The 17,487-nt window shown below is 38.5% G+C and overlaps 1 protein-coding gene across 16 annotated transcripts; it reads left to right on the forward strand.

The window, feature by feature from the left end:
* On the forward strand, positions 1-7,479 carry LOC142543552 (uncharacterized). 16 transcript variants are annotated; one of them, XM_075650889.1, is made up of 9 exons: positions 1-194; positions 894-1,036; positions 4,228-4,320; positions 4,620-4,687; positions 5,379-5,451; positions 5,821-5,939; positions 6,020-6,118; positions 6,850-6,949; positions 7,187-7,479. In XM_075650889.1, exons 3-9 carry the CDS (start codon positions 4,237-4,239, stop codon positions 7,361-7,363), a joined length of 720 nt encoding a protein of 239 aa, XP_075507004.1. In that variant the 5' UTR covers positions 1-194; positions 894-1,036; positions 4,228-4,236; the 3' UTR covers positions 7,364-7,479. The 16 variants fall into 16 exon arrangements, with proteins under 16 accessions (XP_075507004.1, XP_075507007.1, XP_075506995.1 ...); XM_075650892.1 differs by having other exon boundaries at positions 968-1,036; XM_075650880.1 differs by lacking the exon at positions 894-1,036 and adding an exon at positions 1,926-2,057 and having other exon boundaries at positions 4,214-4,320.
* Positions 7,480-17,487: the final 10,008 nt, after the last annotated feature.

Genomic DNA, 17,487 nt, shown 5'->3' on the forward strand with positions numbered 1-17,487 from the left:
ACGATCTGAAACCTCAAGGGTGGGACGCCAGTAGTTGCTTGGATTGAGTATGATTCGAGGACGTATCTCATCAATGTAACTCTTTCGCCATCTTCATACAAACGTCAGCTTCCTCTTTTTTCTTCTCAGTTGGATCTGTCTCCAGTTCTTGAAGAATATATGAATGTCCGGAGACATGGCGCTTCGCGCTAAAGGTGACATTTTTTTATGAGTTTGCAGAAATTTTTTGTTGTGATGTATATTTATTTTTGTTGACAAATTGTAGTAATTTTCACGCGCCTTTGCTAGAACTCTTTGGATCATAGTTATTGTGGATGCAACTGTGTAAAAATGAAGATATGAATGGTTGTGATTGGAGAAGTTGATGGGGAATTTCAGTTATATTTTTTATGAAAATGTGGGGTTTTAGTTTTCTAATTGCGATAATGATGTATCCAAGTTCTGCAGGGAGCCTGTTTATGGAGTGTAATTCAGCACAATGTAGCAGTTGGATGTTTTTTGAAAGTTTCTTTTTTTGTTTATATTCCATTTTCGGATAGCAATTATTTAGGTTTTCTTTAATAGCTTTTTAGCATGAAGAAGGAACAATGGGATACTATGTCCGAGTTGACCAGATTGAAACCAGTAGAAAAGTTGAGGCTGTGTGCAAAAAAGTAAGAGAAAGTTGTTTGGTCTACTAGGCTGAGAAAGACCAAGCATACGGGAAGAATTTTATGAATTTCAGTGGTGCAATTCTTGGTTTAGGGTCACCGAGTAAAAAAGATGGATTTATTTGCTTTTACCATTCTCTTATTTGTTTGTTTGCGCTGTAGTTTTCTTTTATGCATTTCAAAACTTTTAGAAGACCCGAAATAATTCAAACATGATAACAAGTATTTTGGGGATTGTAGCAGAAAGTTAAGCTCTAAAGAGGGAACAACTTTATAGCAAGTGTGATTTGTGAACCGTTAAGCATTTCAAATTCCAGCTCTCGCCTCCACCTCTTCCCTTCCAAAACCACTTCATCTGCCCACGACTGCCGCTGCAACACCCTACGGTGATTTCCATTTTTTTTTCTTTACATACTTTAATTTTGATCGAATTAACTAGTCTTATCGGCCCTAAACCTGAAATTTTTGAAGATATATGGTTAAATGTTGGATTTATGTTTCCAAATTAAGCTTAAACCTGAAAAATGTAGTCGTACTCTGTTGCTGTAGGAACATAGCATATTGGTTCTTTTTTCATGTTACTGCGACTTTTACACATGGAATTTCAAGTTATGGGTAAATGTTTGATTTGATGCCAATTTTTAACATCATTTGGTTGAAAATTGAAAGAGATATTCTCATATTATTGAAACTTTTCCTACATGAGAATCAGGCTTGCAGTAGTGCAAAGTGCTTACTGTTTTTTAAAATTCTGGGCATTGTACTATGGAAAATTGCAAATATGATTCCAATGAAATTTGTAGAGAATAATCGAAATGACACCGAAATCACGTAATTTGGTTTATTGATGAATGAGATACACCCAATTACCCAGAGAATATGCATGCTCAAAGAAATATGGCATACGAGATTCAAAGTGTGACACTAATTTAGGCCAGTTATATGATTCTATTTGACATAACTCTGTGATGATGAATTGTTGGACTTTGAGATGGCTTGCACTTCCAATTGAAATAACTCGATTTTGATCAAGCATGAGAATGTTATCAACCTGCAGATGAAGATTGTTATTCAATTAATTTCACTAAGCATTGAACACCTGAAATGTGCTAGGAAGAATGAAAATTTGGTGAGTTTTGTTCAAGTTATGGGAAAAATTCCGAAGCCATGTAAACTGAAATTTTATGAGTTGTTATAGACTAAGAGATTAGGCAAAAGTTTGATATTGTTTAGGTATTTGAATGAATTTATGATATTATTGTGGATGTATCTCAGTAATAAAAGCTTGATGTGAGGATCGTCGAGACGGGCTATCTTGGTGTATGACTCCATTTTGTGGATCTCTGGATACAATTTTCTTTAGATCATCACTAAAGCTCAACAAATTGATTTATTTATTCATATCAGGTTTGCATATTGCCGATCAATCTCATTATTAAATTTTTCTTTATGTACTAATAATTTTGCTTTTACCTTACTTTGTCAATCCATATTAAATTACACAGTAATACATAAATTCTTTTTGATTTTTTTATGGAATTTTTGTTCATTCATTGATGAAGCTGAAAGAGATCAACTTCAGATTTTATTATGAGTTCTTTCGTTATAAAATAGTATCATAAAATCCTCGTTATTTAATTTGATCCCTATGGAATAGTGACCATAATGTCATATGATATTTTTTAAAATGATATATAAAAAACTACTATTACATCTTTTATATCTTTTACTATTTATTAAAGTTGGGCATAATAGAGTAACTAAACGGTCTTACTCCACGATCTTTTTACAAGTTTGATTTTTATCCCTTTCTCTTTTTAGTAATTTTTTTACCCCTTCGGAATTTTTCCCATAACCTAACCAAAACTCACCATATTTTTTAATATTTGGACTCGAATTTCGTACCATTTATCATGATTCTGCATTGCATATGTCTTTTACATCTTTTTAAAAACAAAAATTTAAACTTTAATCTTCTGATTCTCTAACGGTTTCTTTACTACTATTTTTTCATAACTTGCAATAAGTTTATCATATTTAGTGTTAGAATTTTGACCTTAGCGTGGATTTACAAACTTTTTATTTCCATTGTTCTATCTACTTAAATTGTTGATTTCTATTTCAACTTAAGAAAAACATAATATGTGTCTTCCGGAAATGATTTAATTCTACCATTATTGCAAGAATTTGTATTGTTCATCTTTGTGAATTAATCTAATTACAATAGTTTGGTTTTTTGGCAAATAAAAGGAGTTTGTCAATTTCTACTTTATTTTTCATGTATTTAGCAAAATATTTGCAGTAGTTTACATTTTGTTATGTCATGTCAATTTTTTATGTCACGTTTTAATAGATTGCTCTATTTCTTGCTCTATTTCTTTTGTATATTTATGTTGTACTTGGGTATTATTCGATAAAATTAATATTTTATTATTACGTTAGAACAAAGATGGTTTAACTTATGCATACAATGCATAAAGATAAATACAGTTTGAATAGTTTTTTTTCATTTATTAGCTGAATTTAGGATACAAATTTGAGGTTTTTAGGGTTTGATCAGAAAAAATAATATTCTTTTGAAGCCGCAATATTATTTTATGTAAGTTAACAAATTGAGTTTGACAGATTTATTTAAGTTTTAGAATCCATTGTCTTTCATGATTCAAGTACAAAATATTTCGGTATCATGCTGTTATAATATCATGAATGTTTAATATATTAGCTCAATATATCCATGACACACACAACGCGTGTGTCTCGATGGCTAGTGTACATGATAATTACTGGATTGGGCTTCAGACTGGCCCATGCTGAGAAAAATCCATCACCAACCCTGCAGTCTTAACTCTTCATTATTCTCTCGCACCCACCTAAGCAATTTCGAAGAAACCCAAGGCCAAGTCTCACATCGATTGCCTTCGCCGCAGCATCACCGGAGTCTTGCGAGTTCATTCGCTATCCATAGCCGCGATAGACGATGGTTTAGAATCGAGTAACTGGCCCTGGCCTTAGAGTTCAGAGGTAAAAAAGATGAAAAATGAACTCACTAATCCGTCCCTGGTTTAGTTTAATTTTCCATCTAGTCCCATTCCTCTGCCTAATTTCAATTCAAATCCTCTGGTTCTAATTTGTACAACGTTCTCGCAGTGAACAATAGCAAATCATAAATCCAAATCGAGGCGCGAGGAAGGGAGCCAGATGATGTCGTGCAAGTAAGCCGAAGTAATCCCAGAGGCCGAAACATAACACGGGTTCCTTGTTAGTTTATAGATGACCAAAAACTGAGTCTTGGTTCTTGAGTTCTTCAACTGCGATCTGTGTACATTGTTCACATGTGTGAATGAAGTTCTTGTGTTCTACAAATTTTATTTCCAAAGATTTAACATTGGACTCGTTGGGCACAACACTGCAAAAAGGGGTTTTTTCCCACTCTTGTCATTTATTTGTGTAACCAAAACACTATAATTGAATTGCCCTTGTTGACAGATTGATTGATCTTATTGTTCTCTGATTGGTGCGTTTGTTTAATTTTTTTTTCCTATTTATTTTGATTGTTATTTTAGTTTGTGGTTTTTAGAATTCTTTGATGGGTCTGAGCAAAACCGAAGTGAATTTAAGAAGGTTACTTGCAGCCACTCCACAACAACAAAATCAAGCAAAGCTGTTGCATGTAAGCTCTCATTCCTCTCAATCCATTACTATATAGGTCATCATAGCCTGATAATTTGCACTTCTATCAATTGAGTTTCAAATATTTATGCTTAAATCATTTAATATTAGCATTGATTCCTCTTGAAAATTTAGTTGTTATAACATTATATTCTGCCTTAATCTACTGAGCGATGTGTGGTGTTTGAGTTTCTAACCACCTTTGATATACTGTCCTAGTGCTCAAATTTCAGTTTTGTTTTCGTTTTCATACTAACATGGAAGCAATTGAAGTTTTTAAGCACCATTTTCTTTCTGTAGTATGTAGCCACTCTAAGAGAGCAATTGGAACAATTGGGAGAAGAAAGGGGTCCTGAAGGATTGCCAAGGTTGGTTGTTTTTTCTCTTGGGATATATCTTATTACACATCACATTTTCTTGATGTCATTGTGTATGCAAAGGATATGGCAATTTACGTCCGAAATAACAATTTGAGAGGTGGTAGAATTTTAAAACAAATTATTTTTTAAGGGGTACCTGGAAGAATTGATCTGTCGTGACTATTGAAATGAATTACTACCAATGTCTGCATGTCTAAGAATTACTGTAGGATGATGGGATACGTCATACATAGTTGGAATCCGGCATGAGTTCTATAAGAACTGCCATTATGTCATTGTTTGTGCCGTGGCTCATGTTCACATTACATGCTAAAGTGAAATATATGCGCCAAATACTAAGAGGTGAGTGAAACACCCTCCATGCTGGGCTTCCTTAGGTGCTTGCTTCCGAAGAGGTGGGCAAAGTCGTGATCCCACATCTGCTCCCCAAGCAATTCAAAGAGACTGATAAACTTTAGGTGCTCTTTCACCAGGTTATGTTCTTAGATTTATGGCCTAACAGTTTAATTGGTGTAGGCTTTGTCAACAAAAATCATTCATGCTCTTCATTCAGAAAAATTAGATTCTGTTGACATGCTCCATTGTTTCTTCCTTGATGTTAAACTTAAATTTGAATGCTTGCATTCCGTTGATTTTATTGTGACTTCAATTCTAACTCTTCTTCCACACTATTTTACAGAGTTTCAAAAGGTCAATTAAGAGAATATTCAGAGAAAGTTGAAGCTATAGCAGCAAAGTTAGCGGAACCTGAGGTATATTTAGTGTGAGTTGGTTCCTTGTATTTATTCCCCTTCAATAGCTCTATGAAACATTGTGTAGGTATTTGAAATCTCGGATGAAGCTTGAAAATGCATGTTCTCAAATATGATGATATCATAAGATTTGTTAAAATTTTAAATCCACAGCTGTTAGTTACAATCAATATACTGATAAATATTGACTATGATTCTTTTATTTTGATGCATATTCCGATTAATAAACATAGTTTTATAATTTGATTACTCTCTTTTTACAACATTGACATATAAAGTCACTGCACACTGAAACCAATTGTGTTTATAAAGTTTGAACTCTTCCTGTTTATGTTAATAATTTCTAACTACTCTTCTTTACTTGGCAAGTCTGAGTCCAGTGTAGAGGTTCCTCAGCTGCCTTCTCTGAAGACTGATACTCGTGAATCCCCTTCTAAATCAGAGGAGGAGAGTGTTTACACTCCCAGAGGACTGAGGAAGAGATTTGTGTGAGTGAAATGGGACATCTATGATTCTATGCTCATTGTTATATGTTTAATATTTCTGAAGTCGATGTTAACTGATGCAGGCCCCTGTCAGAGCATAGGTCTCATGATACTGTTGAAGATAATAATTCAAGGTCGGTCAAATTGGATGCTGCAGCACAGAGTCATATTGAGAAACACAGGTATCTTTTCATTTTAGTATTTTTTGGTGATAAAGTGCCGCATATTTATGCAATTTACTTAACTAAAATCTGAACTCTTAACATTTGTTTGAGAACTTGTATCAAATATCAACGATTTAGCAACTACACATCACCAATCATTGCAGAGTTATGCTGAGCATGCTTTCAGATATTGTCCCACCCAACATTAAAAATTCACAATTAGTCTAGGTTTTTTTTATATCCAGTAATTTGATTATGATAATTTTTTAAAATAAACCTTGACTGACTATTCTAGTATTTGTTTGTGTGAACACTTTCTATTTTGTTGTGACTATTGTTCGGTTTGAATAAATATGCCTAGGCACTTAGGAATTCGAAGGTCATTCTGGTGTTCAGAATGCAAACAAATTTTACAAGTACAACAATATCTAGAAAACATATTGTTGATCAAAATCAATTGAGAGGAACACTAGGCCGGATTTATATTTTTGACTGGGTATTCTGGATGTGGTGGAAAATTATGCAATGGTGAGAAATGTTTTATTTAGGTAATCTGAGTCACAAATTTCAGTCTTCTCTGATCTTGATTAATGGTTTGCCAGTGTCCGGCCTCCATCCATGTTATACCTTTTTCTTGGTCTACTTTATCTGCTAGTTTTTAAAGTTCTAATAATTGTATCCATTTGAGAGCATTGTCCTTGTTGCAGATGTTTACCTGCAACTTATCATCTTATTGGTTTTCCATACAGAATACTTCAAGAAAATTTGACCGATGAAATGGTTCTTTTGGCAAGGCAACTTAAAGAGAGTGGTCTTGTGATGAGTCAATCCATCCAAAACACGGAGAAGGTGAGTTTGAAAATTTACTTGCTTGTCGTTCTTTTCACCATTGGGCCATTGGCCTTTGCAGAAAGCAATCTATTCTCTTTCACCCATGTACCGAAATTGTTATTAAGAGCTGTTGCATTTGATCCCCCCATGGATTTGGTTATAGCCCCTGGACAGACTACAGTCGGCCTGTGATTCACCATTTGTAAAATTCACATCTACTTGGATCGACGGATTCATTTATATATTTGTCTGTAGATACTAGACTCAACAGAGAAAGCTGTTGAACACAGCCTAGCAAGCACTGGACATGCAAATATTCGGGCTGTGGAGGTATACTCTCAGAGTTTGAAAACATCATGCTTCACGTGGCTACTGATTTTCGCAATGACATGTATTTTCATTATGGTTGTGTTACTTATTCGTATTACTTGAATCCTGTTCAACTTTATTTTGGTGAGTTTTCATAATCGTTTACGTTTTTAGATTTGATATATTGTCTTGTTGTTTTACATTTATATGTGGAAAATTAAATATCCAAAATAATATCATTCTTGGTTGAGGGCACAATTCATACATAAGACTTAAGAGGGTGGGTCATGTGAGATCGGACCGAGAAAAAAAGTTGTATCTTGGAATACTTGATGCACACCAGGAGGGAATGGAAACCCGGTCTGCACCGGGGGCGGGGGCGTCTTCAGTTTTTCATTTTAATGTGTAGATATCAATTATTTGTACTAATGTACCGATGCACGCGTTGCCTGTTTGTATAATATTTTTTATAATTAATTTTATTTATATTTAAATGAGGATCAAAATAAATATATAAGAAATAATGAGTAATTATACTGTAATTTTGATATACAAATTAAAAAATAAATTGAAAAATAAAAAAATAAAAAAATGATCTCAGTGAGAATTGAACTTATAACCTAAATCTAAAAAAACAATGATTATCAACTGAACTACATATAACTTATATTAAAAATTTAACATTTTATTAATATATATATTTATTAAAACAGACCATGACATCAAAGTTAGTTACTCTAAGTGTCTCAAACTTATAGTATAGATACAAAAATATATTGGATATATTCAGTCGAAAGCAAGTCCATGCAACCAGGGACGGATTAGTTATGGTCTGATATTATTGAATGAATATTCATTCAATTTCCATCCTATGTATCATAGTTTTTGTATAAATATGAAAGACATAAAAAATTATATATATTGATGCAATTGTATTATTATGTTGATTGATCATGAATGAAATTGATTCTTATAACATAAATATTTATATAATTTTTTTATAATTTTTAACAATATAGTTCTAAAATATTTACTTCAAATATGGAATGAAAAAAAAATAGCATACATGCGGAGACATTTGTTTTTGATTTGCAATATCATTTTGTATAGAAAACGTGTTATTGACATTGTTGTCTGGTATATTTTCTCCCGAACTCGTGACTTCTATTTTTCAATAATTAGATATTTGCAAGATAAATATATTATCATTCCATCAAACTCAACCTAAAACATAACCTAACATACTGAAATAAAGATGTGAAAGACATATGCAATGCATAATCATAAAAAATGGTCCAAATGTTAGAAGATGGTATCGAGTTTTGGTTCACGTTTGAACGCACCGAGAAACGGAAAGAGGTATATAGTTAAAATGCATTATAAATTGATTAAAAATTTAATTTGATCCCTATGAAATAGTGACCACTATCCCTGGCCCATCCCTAGCCAAAATGAAAGACAAGCCCATCAAGGGACCATGTATTCTCCTATAAATACCAGGTTTGAGTGTTAATTCATACATTCACTATATTATTGTTTTCAGCATCACACTTAGCTGCTCTTCACTCGTATCCTCAGTCACTGACTTGAGCATCGGAGGGGCTACGCCAGGACACCCTCCTGGCCCCCTTCTAACGATCTTATTTGTGATTCAGGCTCAGGATAATTTCAAAACATGCGTCTGGATTAGTGACACTCGCAGGAATCAGACCCTAAATTTCCCGTGAGTATCACTTGGCGCCGTCTGTGGGAAATTTGAGCTGAGACGTAGAGATGACAGGTAGGAGAGGGAGCAGAAGAACTAACATAGCATCGTCGCGTCCTCCGATGGGACCCGAACAATCTCGTGTTCAGACAAGACATGAACAACAACGTCTTGAGACGAGGCAGGAACAACCCCGTCAGGAAACAAGGGTCGAGCAACCCCGTCATGAGACAAGGGTCGAGCCACCCCGTCCTAATGAGAATGTGGGGAACTTAATCCTGGAATAGTTGGGCCAGTTTATCGCTCGGACAGTGGACGAAGCCATGAAGATGAACCAAGAATCTCTATTTGCTGAGGAACAGGCCACTCGCCAGGAGCGAGAGTAAAATGTTGAGGGCTATCGAGCCGGGTTGAAGAGACACAACCCCTCCAAAATGGGGAAATTAGTGACATGGAGGAGATGTGGAAGGAGATATGGATGTTGAGGCAGCAGGTAGGAAGCAGAGCGCCAGTACCCAAGAGAGGAAGTCCTTTTTCACCAACCATCTTGGAAGAAGGGCTTCCTCCAAATTTCCGACAGTCAAACGTGGGAGAGTACGACAGACATACTGACCCCGAGGAACACTTGGGGAGGTTTGAGAATGCGTCCTTGTTACATCAATATTCAGATGAGGTCAGGTGCAGAGTGTTTCTAGGTACGCTGGTGAGGTCAGCTCAACAATGGTTTAACACCTTGCAGCCCAATTCCATACAATCTTTCGAGAATTTTTCCGCTGCTTTCTTGTACAGATTCGCTAGCAGCAAAAAACACCAAAAAACTATTTGAGCCTATTTGTGGTGAAACAACAAGAAGCTGAAACCTTGCGAGAGTTTGTCCAGCATTTCAACAACGCAGCGCTGGAGATACCAGCGGCCACTCATGACATCATGATAAGTGCCTTTACCCAGGGACTTAGAAGAGGGGAGTTCTTTAAATCGTTAGTGAAGAAACCTCTATGAAGTTATGATGATATGTTATCTCGGGCGGAAAAATATGTAAATCTTGAAGATGCCCAGCGGCATATGTGGGGACCCGAACTTAATTCAATTCTTAATCACTTTCTGAGAATAATTAATCAATTATAATAAACAGGGTCTAAATTTTTTTTTAAAATACGAGAGTACGCGACATATGAAATAAGTCTTATCTCATTTACAAGATCACTATTCAGATCTAAGTACAAGTCCTGTACAACCATAAATCATAATAACTACTGTTTCTTCACTACATCTCAGGTGATATAACAGATATACTCCTAAGTCCGGATCTCCACGATAACTGTCTTCTCTCATCCTCTTCTTGACCCTGATCCAGCCCCACCTGTTGTCATGCACACATACAAAACAAGACAACAGCCGGATAACTCCGGTGAGAATAAATCCCAGTATAAACAATGTAAACATGCAATTATTAAAAACATACATAAACGCATAAATAAGATATCATTAACATGTAGCAACTCAACAAACATGAATGTAAACACTGTAATTCGACATGTCGTATCAGACTCGACTGAACTGACGCGTCATCTTAGACTCGACTCAACTGACGCGCCGTCTCAGACTCGACTCAACTGACGCCTCGTCTCAGACTCGACTCAATTCTAATCTAGGGATCTCGGTGTCTGAATAATGATAAATATACCGAATCTCAGTCGATAGGAATGAATCAATCCCTAAACGGCATCGATATAGTTCACATATCCAGTGTCTGGGCGAATCGGCCGCAGAATTGACGAATCAGTCAAAGATAGGCGAATCAGCCAATGACTAGACGAATCAGCCAGTAACTAGGCGAATCAGCCAATGACTCAATACATAAAATGTCCATGAATCAATAGACCATACAAATCAATCTCATCAATTACAAGTATCAATGCAATAAACTAAAGTATGTGATTTAGGGAGACTCGAGTCAAACCTCACTCGAGTTGTGCAATCCCAACTCAACATTAATTTATACCTTTCTTTCTGATACTCTGACTCTGTCGAAGTCTCGAACTTAAAGCCTGTCAATACTCAATCTGAAAATAATAATATTGAGGGTACGACATCAATACACCACTCAATCGATACTGGATATAATCAGAATTCAATCAAATTCTGTTTCAACAATATAATGTCATAATTTCAATATATCCAGCACTACCATGTCAGTCAGATATCAATTCCAACACCTCATAATCGATAACAATTCAATTCTGATATCAAATCGACTCCAAAACTACTCCGAAAATCATAACAATTTCATATGGTATTTGTTCTCCAGTCCGGTTTCGATTATACGATGTCTAACATGACAAGAACATCATATATGAATCATATCAGATTTTGACAATACCATAATTTCAAATAATATCAAAACATAGCAAAACTTACGTCCAGTTGTAGCCTACGTCGATAGGAACTCAATACCGAAGTCGGATTAAAAATCGGACGGGCGGATTTCTCCCAAAAGGCGTAAGAATTTTCAATCCTTTTTCAGAAACCTTTTCTTGATTTCCTTCTCGTTTTTTTTCTTCTGAAGAATGTAGTATTCGTGTATATATATATATACATCCACGCACATGCAAAAGGACGAGTGGCTCAATGTGCATACTGCACGTCTCGCGCATATGCGTGACTAATATCGGCGCATATGCGCGAGACCTACTAGTCTCGTGGATAAGCTTCTCGGCAGCTCGCGCATATGCGCGACTCATCTCCGCGCATATGCACGAGGTCCTCTGGACTTCGCTTGTACAGGTTCGCGCATATGCGCGAGGTCCTCTGCCCACGTCGCGCATATTCGCGCATCTGTGCCGCGCATATGCGCGAGGGCTACTGTTCCTTGCACATTTTCATGCATTATCTCGTCTTTTCCGGTCTGATCCTTTTCGTCTATAATCATATCAATTATCTCCAAATCATTTCAGATTAATAGGATAAAATTCTCGGGCCTTACATCATAAGAGGATGGAGCAGCGGTCTGGGGGAAGTAGAGTTGAGGGAGCGGAAAGAGGAGGTAGGAAGAGAGGCGCGGGCGAGAGGGAGGATGATAAAGCTAGGGGCAGAGGACAATTTTCATCCCATGTTCCTCTGGATGGGAGTCGTGACAAGGTGATGGAAGTGAGAGAGCCCGAGGGGATGTGGGAAAAGTCGCAAAGGGTTGAGTGCAGTGCTAGATTGCCTTCGCGGGATAGACGAGAAGGATCCTCATCCAGGAGTCGAGAGAGGTCTCGCTCGTCCCCTAAGCGTGTTGAAGGCCCTCCATGGATAAATAAGAGGATTGGGGAGCAGAGAGGGGAAGGTCGAGGTCAAGATCTCCCTCAGGAGCCCGTCGAACCGAGGAGGGGAATGAATGTGGATAACCACTCTACGAGAGGAATGATTCATATGATCTCGGAGGATGCTACTGATGGAGACTCTGGGCGAGCTTGGAAGGCACATGGGAGAAGGTTGGAGAAATTTGAGATATCTAGGGGTGCAGACTTACCACAAAACCCCGTCATCAGCTTTGGGCCGGAAGCCCTCCGAGGCGTTGTGACTCCACATAACGATGCCTTGGTGGTGACGGCCACCATTGCCAATTATGATGTGACGAGGATATTTATTGATAATGGAAGCTCCGTAAACGTCTTGTTCAAGAGCACGTTAGATCAAATGAAGGTGGAAGGATTCGAGTTTGAGCCGGTCTCCACCCCGCTGTATGGGTTTGCAGGACACGCCAACCCGCCTTTGGGTCAGAATGTTCTTCCCCTATCCTTGGGGACTGATCCTCGGTGGGTAACAAAAATGATAGCCTTACCGTGGTGGATACTCCATCAGCGTATAATTGAATTCTAGGACGGCCAGTCCTGAAGGATTTTAGAGCTGTAGCTTCCACTTGTCATCAGAAGCTTAAGTTTCCTGTGGGAAAAGGAGTTGGAGTCTTGTGCGGGGACCAAAAATTCGCGCGTCGGTGTTATGAAGGGGTAGTGAGAGAGGAGGGAAAAGGGGCGTGTGTGGAGGTTAACATGATTAGGAAAGGAAGAAGTGGTGACTTGGTTCTGTTGAAGGTGTAAGAAGAGCAGATGGAAAGTTGGACATAGAGTGGGAGGGTCTTTTCAGAGTGATTGAGAAATTTAATTCTGGAGCTTATTACTTGGAGAATGCTCAAGGCAAGGCTTTAAAGAGGCCCTGTAATGCTTACCACCTTAGAGAATATCATTCTAAATTTTGTCGTTGATGTATTTCATCTTTGCATTTTCACATGTAATCAGTTGGAATTCAATAAAATCAAGTTCTTCTTTCCAGTTCATGAATGTTGGTGTATTATGAAGGTGAGAAAACTTAAATTTCCTGCTAAGGCATCGCCTAGAAGAGGAGCAGAGTTGGGAAAGAGAAAAATTTTATTTTCTTGCTAAAGCATCGCCTAGTAGAGGAGCAGAGGCGAAGAAGAGAAAAAATTTTATTTTCCTACTTAGGCTGTGCCTAGTAGAGAATCGGAATTGAGAAGAAGAGAAAAAATTTTATTTTCCTGCTAAGGTATCACCTAGCAGATGAGTTAGAGAGCGAGGGTATTGAATTTTTATTTTTCTGCTAAGGCATCGCCTAGCAGAGGAGTTAGAGGGTGGGGGTGTTGAATTTTTATTTTCCTACTTAGGCTGTACCTAGTAGAGGAGCAGAGTTGAGAAGAAGAGAAAAAATTTTATTTTCCTGCTAAAGTATCACCTAGCAGAGGAGTTAGAGAGCGAGGGTGTTGAATTTTTATTTTCCTGCTAAGACATCGCCTAGCAGAAGAGTTAGAGATGGGGTGTTGAAATTTTATTTTCCTACTAAGGTATCGCTTAGGAGAGGAGCAGAGGCAAAGAAGAAAAAAAATTTTATTTTCCTGCTAAGGTGATCCTAGCAGAGGAGTTAGAGAGCGAGGGTGTTGAAATTTTATTTTCCTGCTAAAGTATCACCTAGCAGAGGAGTTAGAGAGCGATGGTGTTGAATTTTTATTTTCCTGCTAAGACATCGCCTAGCAGAGGAGTTAGAGGGTGGGGTGTTGAATTTTTATTTTCCTACTAAGGCATCGCCTAGGAGAAGAGCATAGGCGAAGAAGAGAAAAAAATTTATTTTCATGCTAAGGTGATCCTAGCAGAGGAGTTAGAAAGCGATGGTGTTGAAATTTTATTTTCCTGCTAAGGCATCGCCTAGCAGAGGAGTTAGAGAGCGAGGGTGTTGAATTTTTATTTTCCTGCTAAGGCATCGCCTAGCAGAGGAGTTAGAGGGTGTGGTGTTGAATATTTAATTTCCTGCTAAGGTGATCCTAGCAGAGGAGTTAGAGAGCGAGGGTGTTGAATTTTTATTTTCCTACTAAGGCATTGCCTAGCAGAGGAGTTAGAGGGTATGAGTGTTGAATTTTTAATTTCCTGCTAAGGCGTTGCCTAGTAGAAGAGTTAGAGGGTCAGGATGATGAATTTTTATTTTCCTTTTAAGGCATCGCCTAGCAGAGAAGTTAGAGGGTGGGGGTGTTGAATTTTTAATTTCCTGCTAAGGCGTCGTCTAGTAGAGGAGCGGAGTGGATGAGGAGAATTAAATTTTCCTGCTAAGGCATCGCCTAGCAGATTAGCAGAGTTGGGAGAAGTTAAAATTTTCCTGCTAAGGCGTCGCCTAGCAGAGGAGCAGAGTGGAGGAGGAGAATTAAACTTTCCTGCTAAGGCATCGCCTATCAGAGGAGCAGAGTTTGGAATAAGTTAAATTTTTCCTGCTAAGGCGTCGCCTAGCAGAGGAGCAGAGTGGAGGAGGAGAATTAATTTTTCCTGCTAAGGCGTCGCCTAGCAGGGGAGCAGAGTTTGGGAGAAGTTAAATTTTTCCTACTAAGGCATCGCCTAACAGAGGAGCATAGTAGAGGAGAAAAACTTTATTTTCCTACTAAGGCATCGCCTAGTAGAGGAGCAGAGTTGGGAAGGAGAAAATATTTTATTTTCCTGCTAAGGCTGCGCTTGGTGGAGAAGAAGAGTTGATGAAGAGAAATTAAATTTTACCTACTTGAACTGAGCCTAGTAGAGGAGTCAGGGGTGAGGAGGTGAAAATTTTATTTTTCTGCTGAGGTATCGCCTAGCAGATGAGTCAGAGGGTGAGGAGTTGGAAATCAAGTTATTTTTTTGCTCAGGCATCGCCTAGCAGAGGAGTTACGAAATGATGAGGTGAGAGTTTTATTTTCTTGCTCAGGCATCGCCTAGCAGTGGAGTTAGAGGGTGAGGATGTTGAAGTTTTATTTTTCCTGCTAAGGACTATTTTAGCAGATGAATGAAGGGCGCGGGGAAGTGGAAATTATTTTTCCTCAGAAGGGCGGACTGGTGTTTGGGCGAGGAGTGAGCGTGCGAGGCGCTCGGGCGCTGGGCGAGGGAGCGCAAGGCGAGGGCGAGCAGGCGAATGTGCGGGCGAGATGGCGTGAGGGCGTGGGCGTGCGGGCGAGCGAGCGAGCGTGATGCGCTAGGCCGAGCACTCGTGCAGGGCGTGGTGCGCGTCGGGCGAGCGTGGTGAGCGCAGGGGCGAGCGCCAAGTGAAGGGCGAGCAGGAGAGCGAGCGAGCGTGCGAGGCGCTCGGGCGCTGGGCGCGGGGGCGCAAGGCGAGGAGTGAGCGTGCAAGGCGCTCGGGCGCTGGGCTAGGGAGCGCAAGGCGAGTGGCGAGCAGCGAGGGGGTGAGGGCTAGGCGGCGTAGGACGAGAGTTGGTTGCGTGGGGCGAGCGGTGAAGGCTCAGCAGCATGGGGCGAGGGGCGAGGGGCAAGGGGAGAAAGGCCAAGGGCAGGGCTGCAGGGGGCAAGCGGTGAGGTTGGTGTGCAGGGCGAGAGGGCGAGGGCTCGGCGGCATCGGGCGAGCGACGAGGCTGGTGCAGGGCGAGGGCGAGGGCTCGGTTGGCGAGGTGTGAGCCAGCGTACGTGCGAGTCGATGTATGAGAGAGAGCGAGGAATTGTGGGGGAGAAATGATAATGAACAAGGGAAGAATGCACAACTCGCCCCCGGTGAACCGAGGACAATACAATTAATCGAACTTCGAACCTATGATTCAGTTCGACTTGGGAGGGGGAGACTGGTGATACCCCATAGATGGGCCCACTATCCATGGCTTATCCCTAGTCCAAATGGAAGACAAGCCCATCAAGGTCCCAGATATTCTCCTATAAATACCAGGTTTGAGTGTTAATTCATACATTCACTATATTATTGTTTTCAGCAGCACCCTTAGCTGTTCTTCACTCATATCCTCAGTCACTGACTTTAGGGTCGGAGGGACTACGCCATGACACCCTCCTGGCTCCCTTCTAACGATCTTATTTGTGATTTCAGGCTAAGGATAATTTCAAAACCTGCGTCTGGATTAGTAACACTCGCAGGAATCGGACCCTATATTTCACGTGAGTATCAAATTGAATAACAATCTTCATCTGCAGGTTGATAACATTCTCATGCTTGATCAAAATCGAGTTACTCCAATTTGAAGTGCAAGCCATCTCAAAGTCCAACAATTCATCATCACAGAGTTATGTCAAATATAATAATATAACTGGCCTAAATTTGTGTCATACTTTGAATCTCGTGAGCCATATTTCTTTGAGCATGCATATTCTCTGGGTAATTGGGTGTATCTCATTCATCACTAAACCAAATTACGTGATTTCGATGTCATTTCGATTTCGAAGATAAGACGTTTCTCTAAAAATTTCATTGGAATCATATTTGCAATTTTCCAGAGTACAATACCCAGAATTTTAAAAATCCGTTGCTAATTAGCGACAGTTTTATCCGGAAACCGTCGTTAATTAGCGACGGTGTTTTCTTAAAATCGTCGTTAATTAGCGACGAATTATTATTGAAGACCGTCGCTTTGCAAAACCGTCGCAAAACGCATGCGACAGTGACTTTTCGGACGGTTTAAATTCCGTCGCTAATTTGAGTAGCGACTGTAGCAATTTTTTTTTGTAGTGTGAATAGTTCCCACGGAAATTTTCAGTTTTTTTCCTCATAAATTTAATATTATTACTAAATTTATGAAAAGTCAATAGAACAAATTAAATTACTATTTATTTTATTACGATGGGTGCCAAAAGGTAATTAAATCACGTCCTTATCAAATTAGAGTGGAATCCATCCCATTTTGACAGTTCAATTATTGGAAATTTAGACATCATTTTAACATTCCAAATAGTAAAAAAAAAAAAAAAGAAGAAGAAGAAGATTTGGTCATCTAATAAATAATAAATAAACATTTTTTTCAGATATACAACAAAATCAAAAAAAATTTCATCTTATAAAATTATAATAATTAAATCATACCTATACGAGGCTACAATAATTTGTTTCATGTTAGAATTAAATTATAGCTTTTCCTTGTCGGGGAGAATTGGGTTACTTAGACCTACTTGGAAAATTTATTATTTTTCATATTTAAGGAAACTTGCTATGGTAGATTAAAGTTATATTTTTTCCATAAAACGAAGAGTGCTGCGTGGGACTAACTACAGTTTTAGAAACACTTAAAAATATATATATA

Source organism: Primulina tabacum, chromosome 4, assembly GCF_025594145.1.
Source record: "Primulina tabacum isolate GXHZ01 chromosome 4, ASM2559414v2, whole genome shotgun sequence".
NCBI lineage: Eukaryota > Viridiplantae > Streptophyta > Magnoliopsida > Lamiales > Gesneriaceae > Primulina > Primulina tabacum.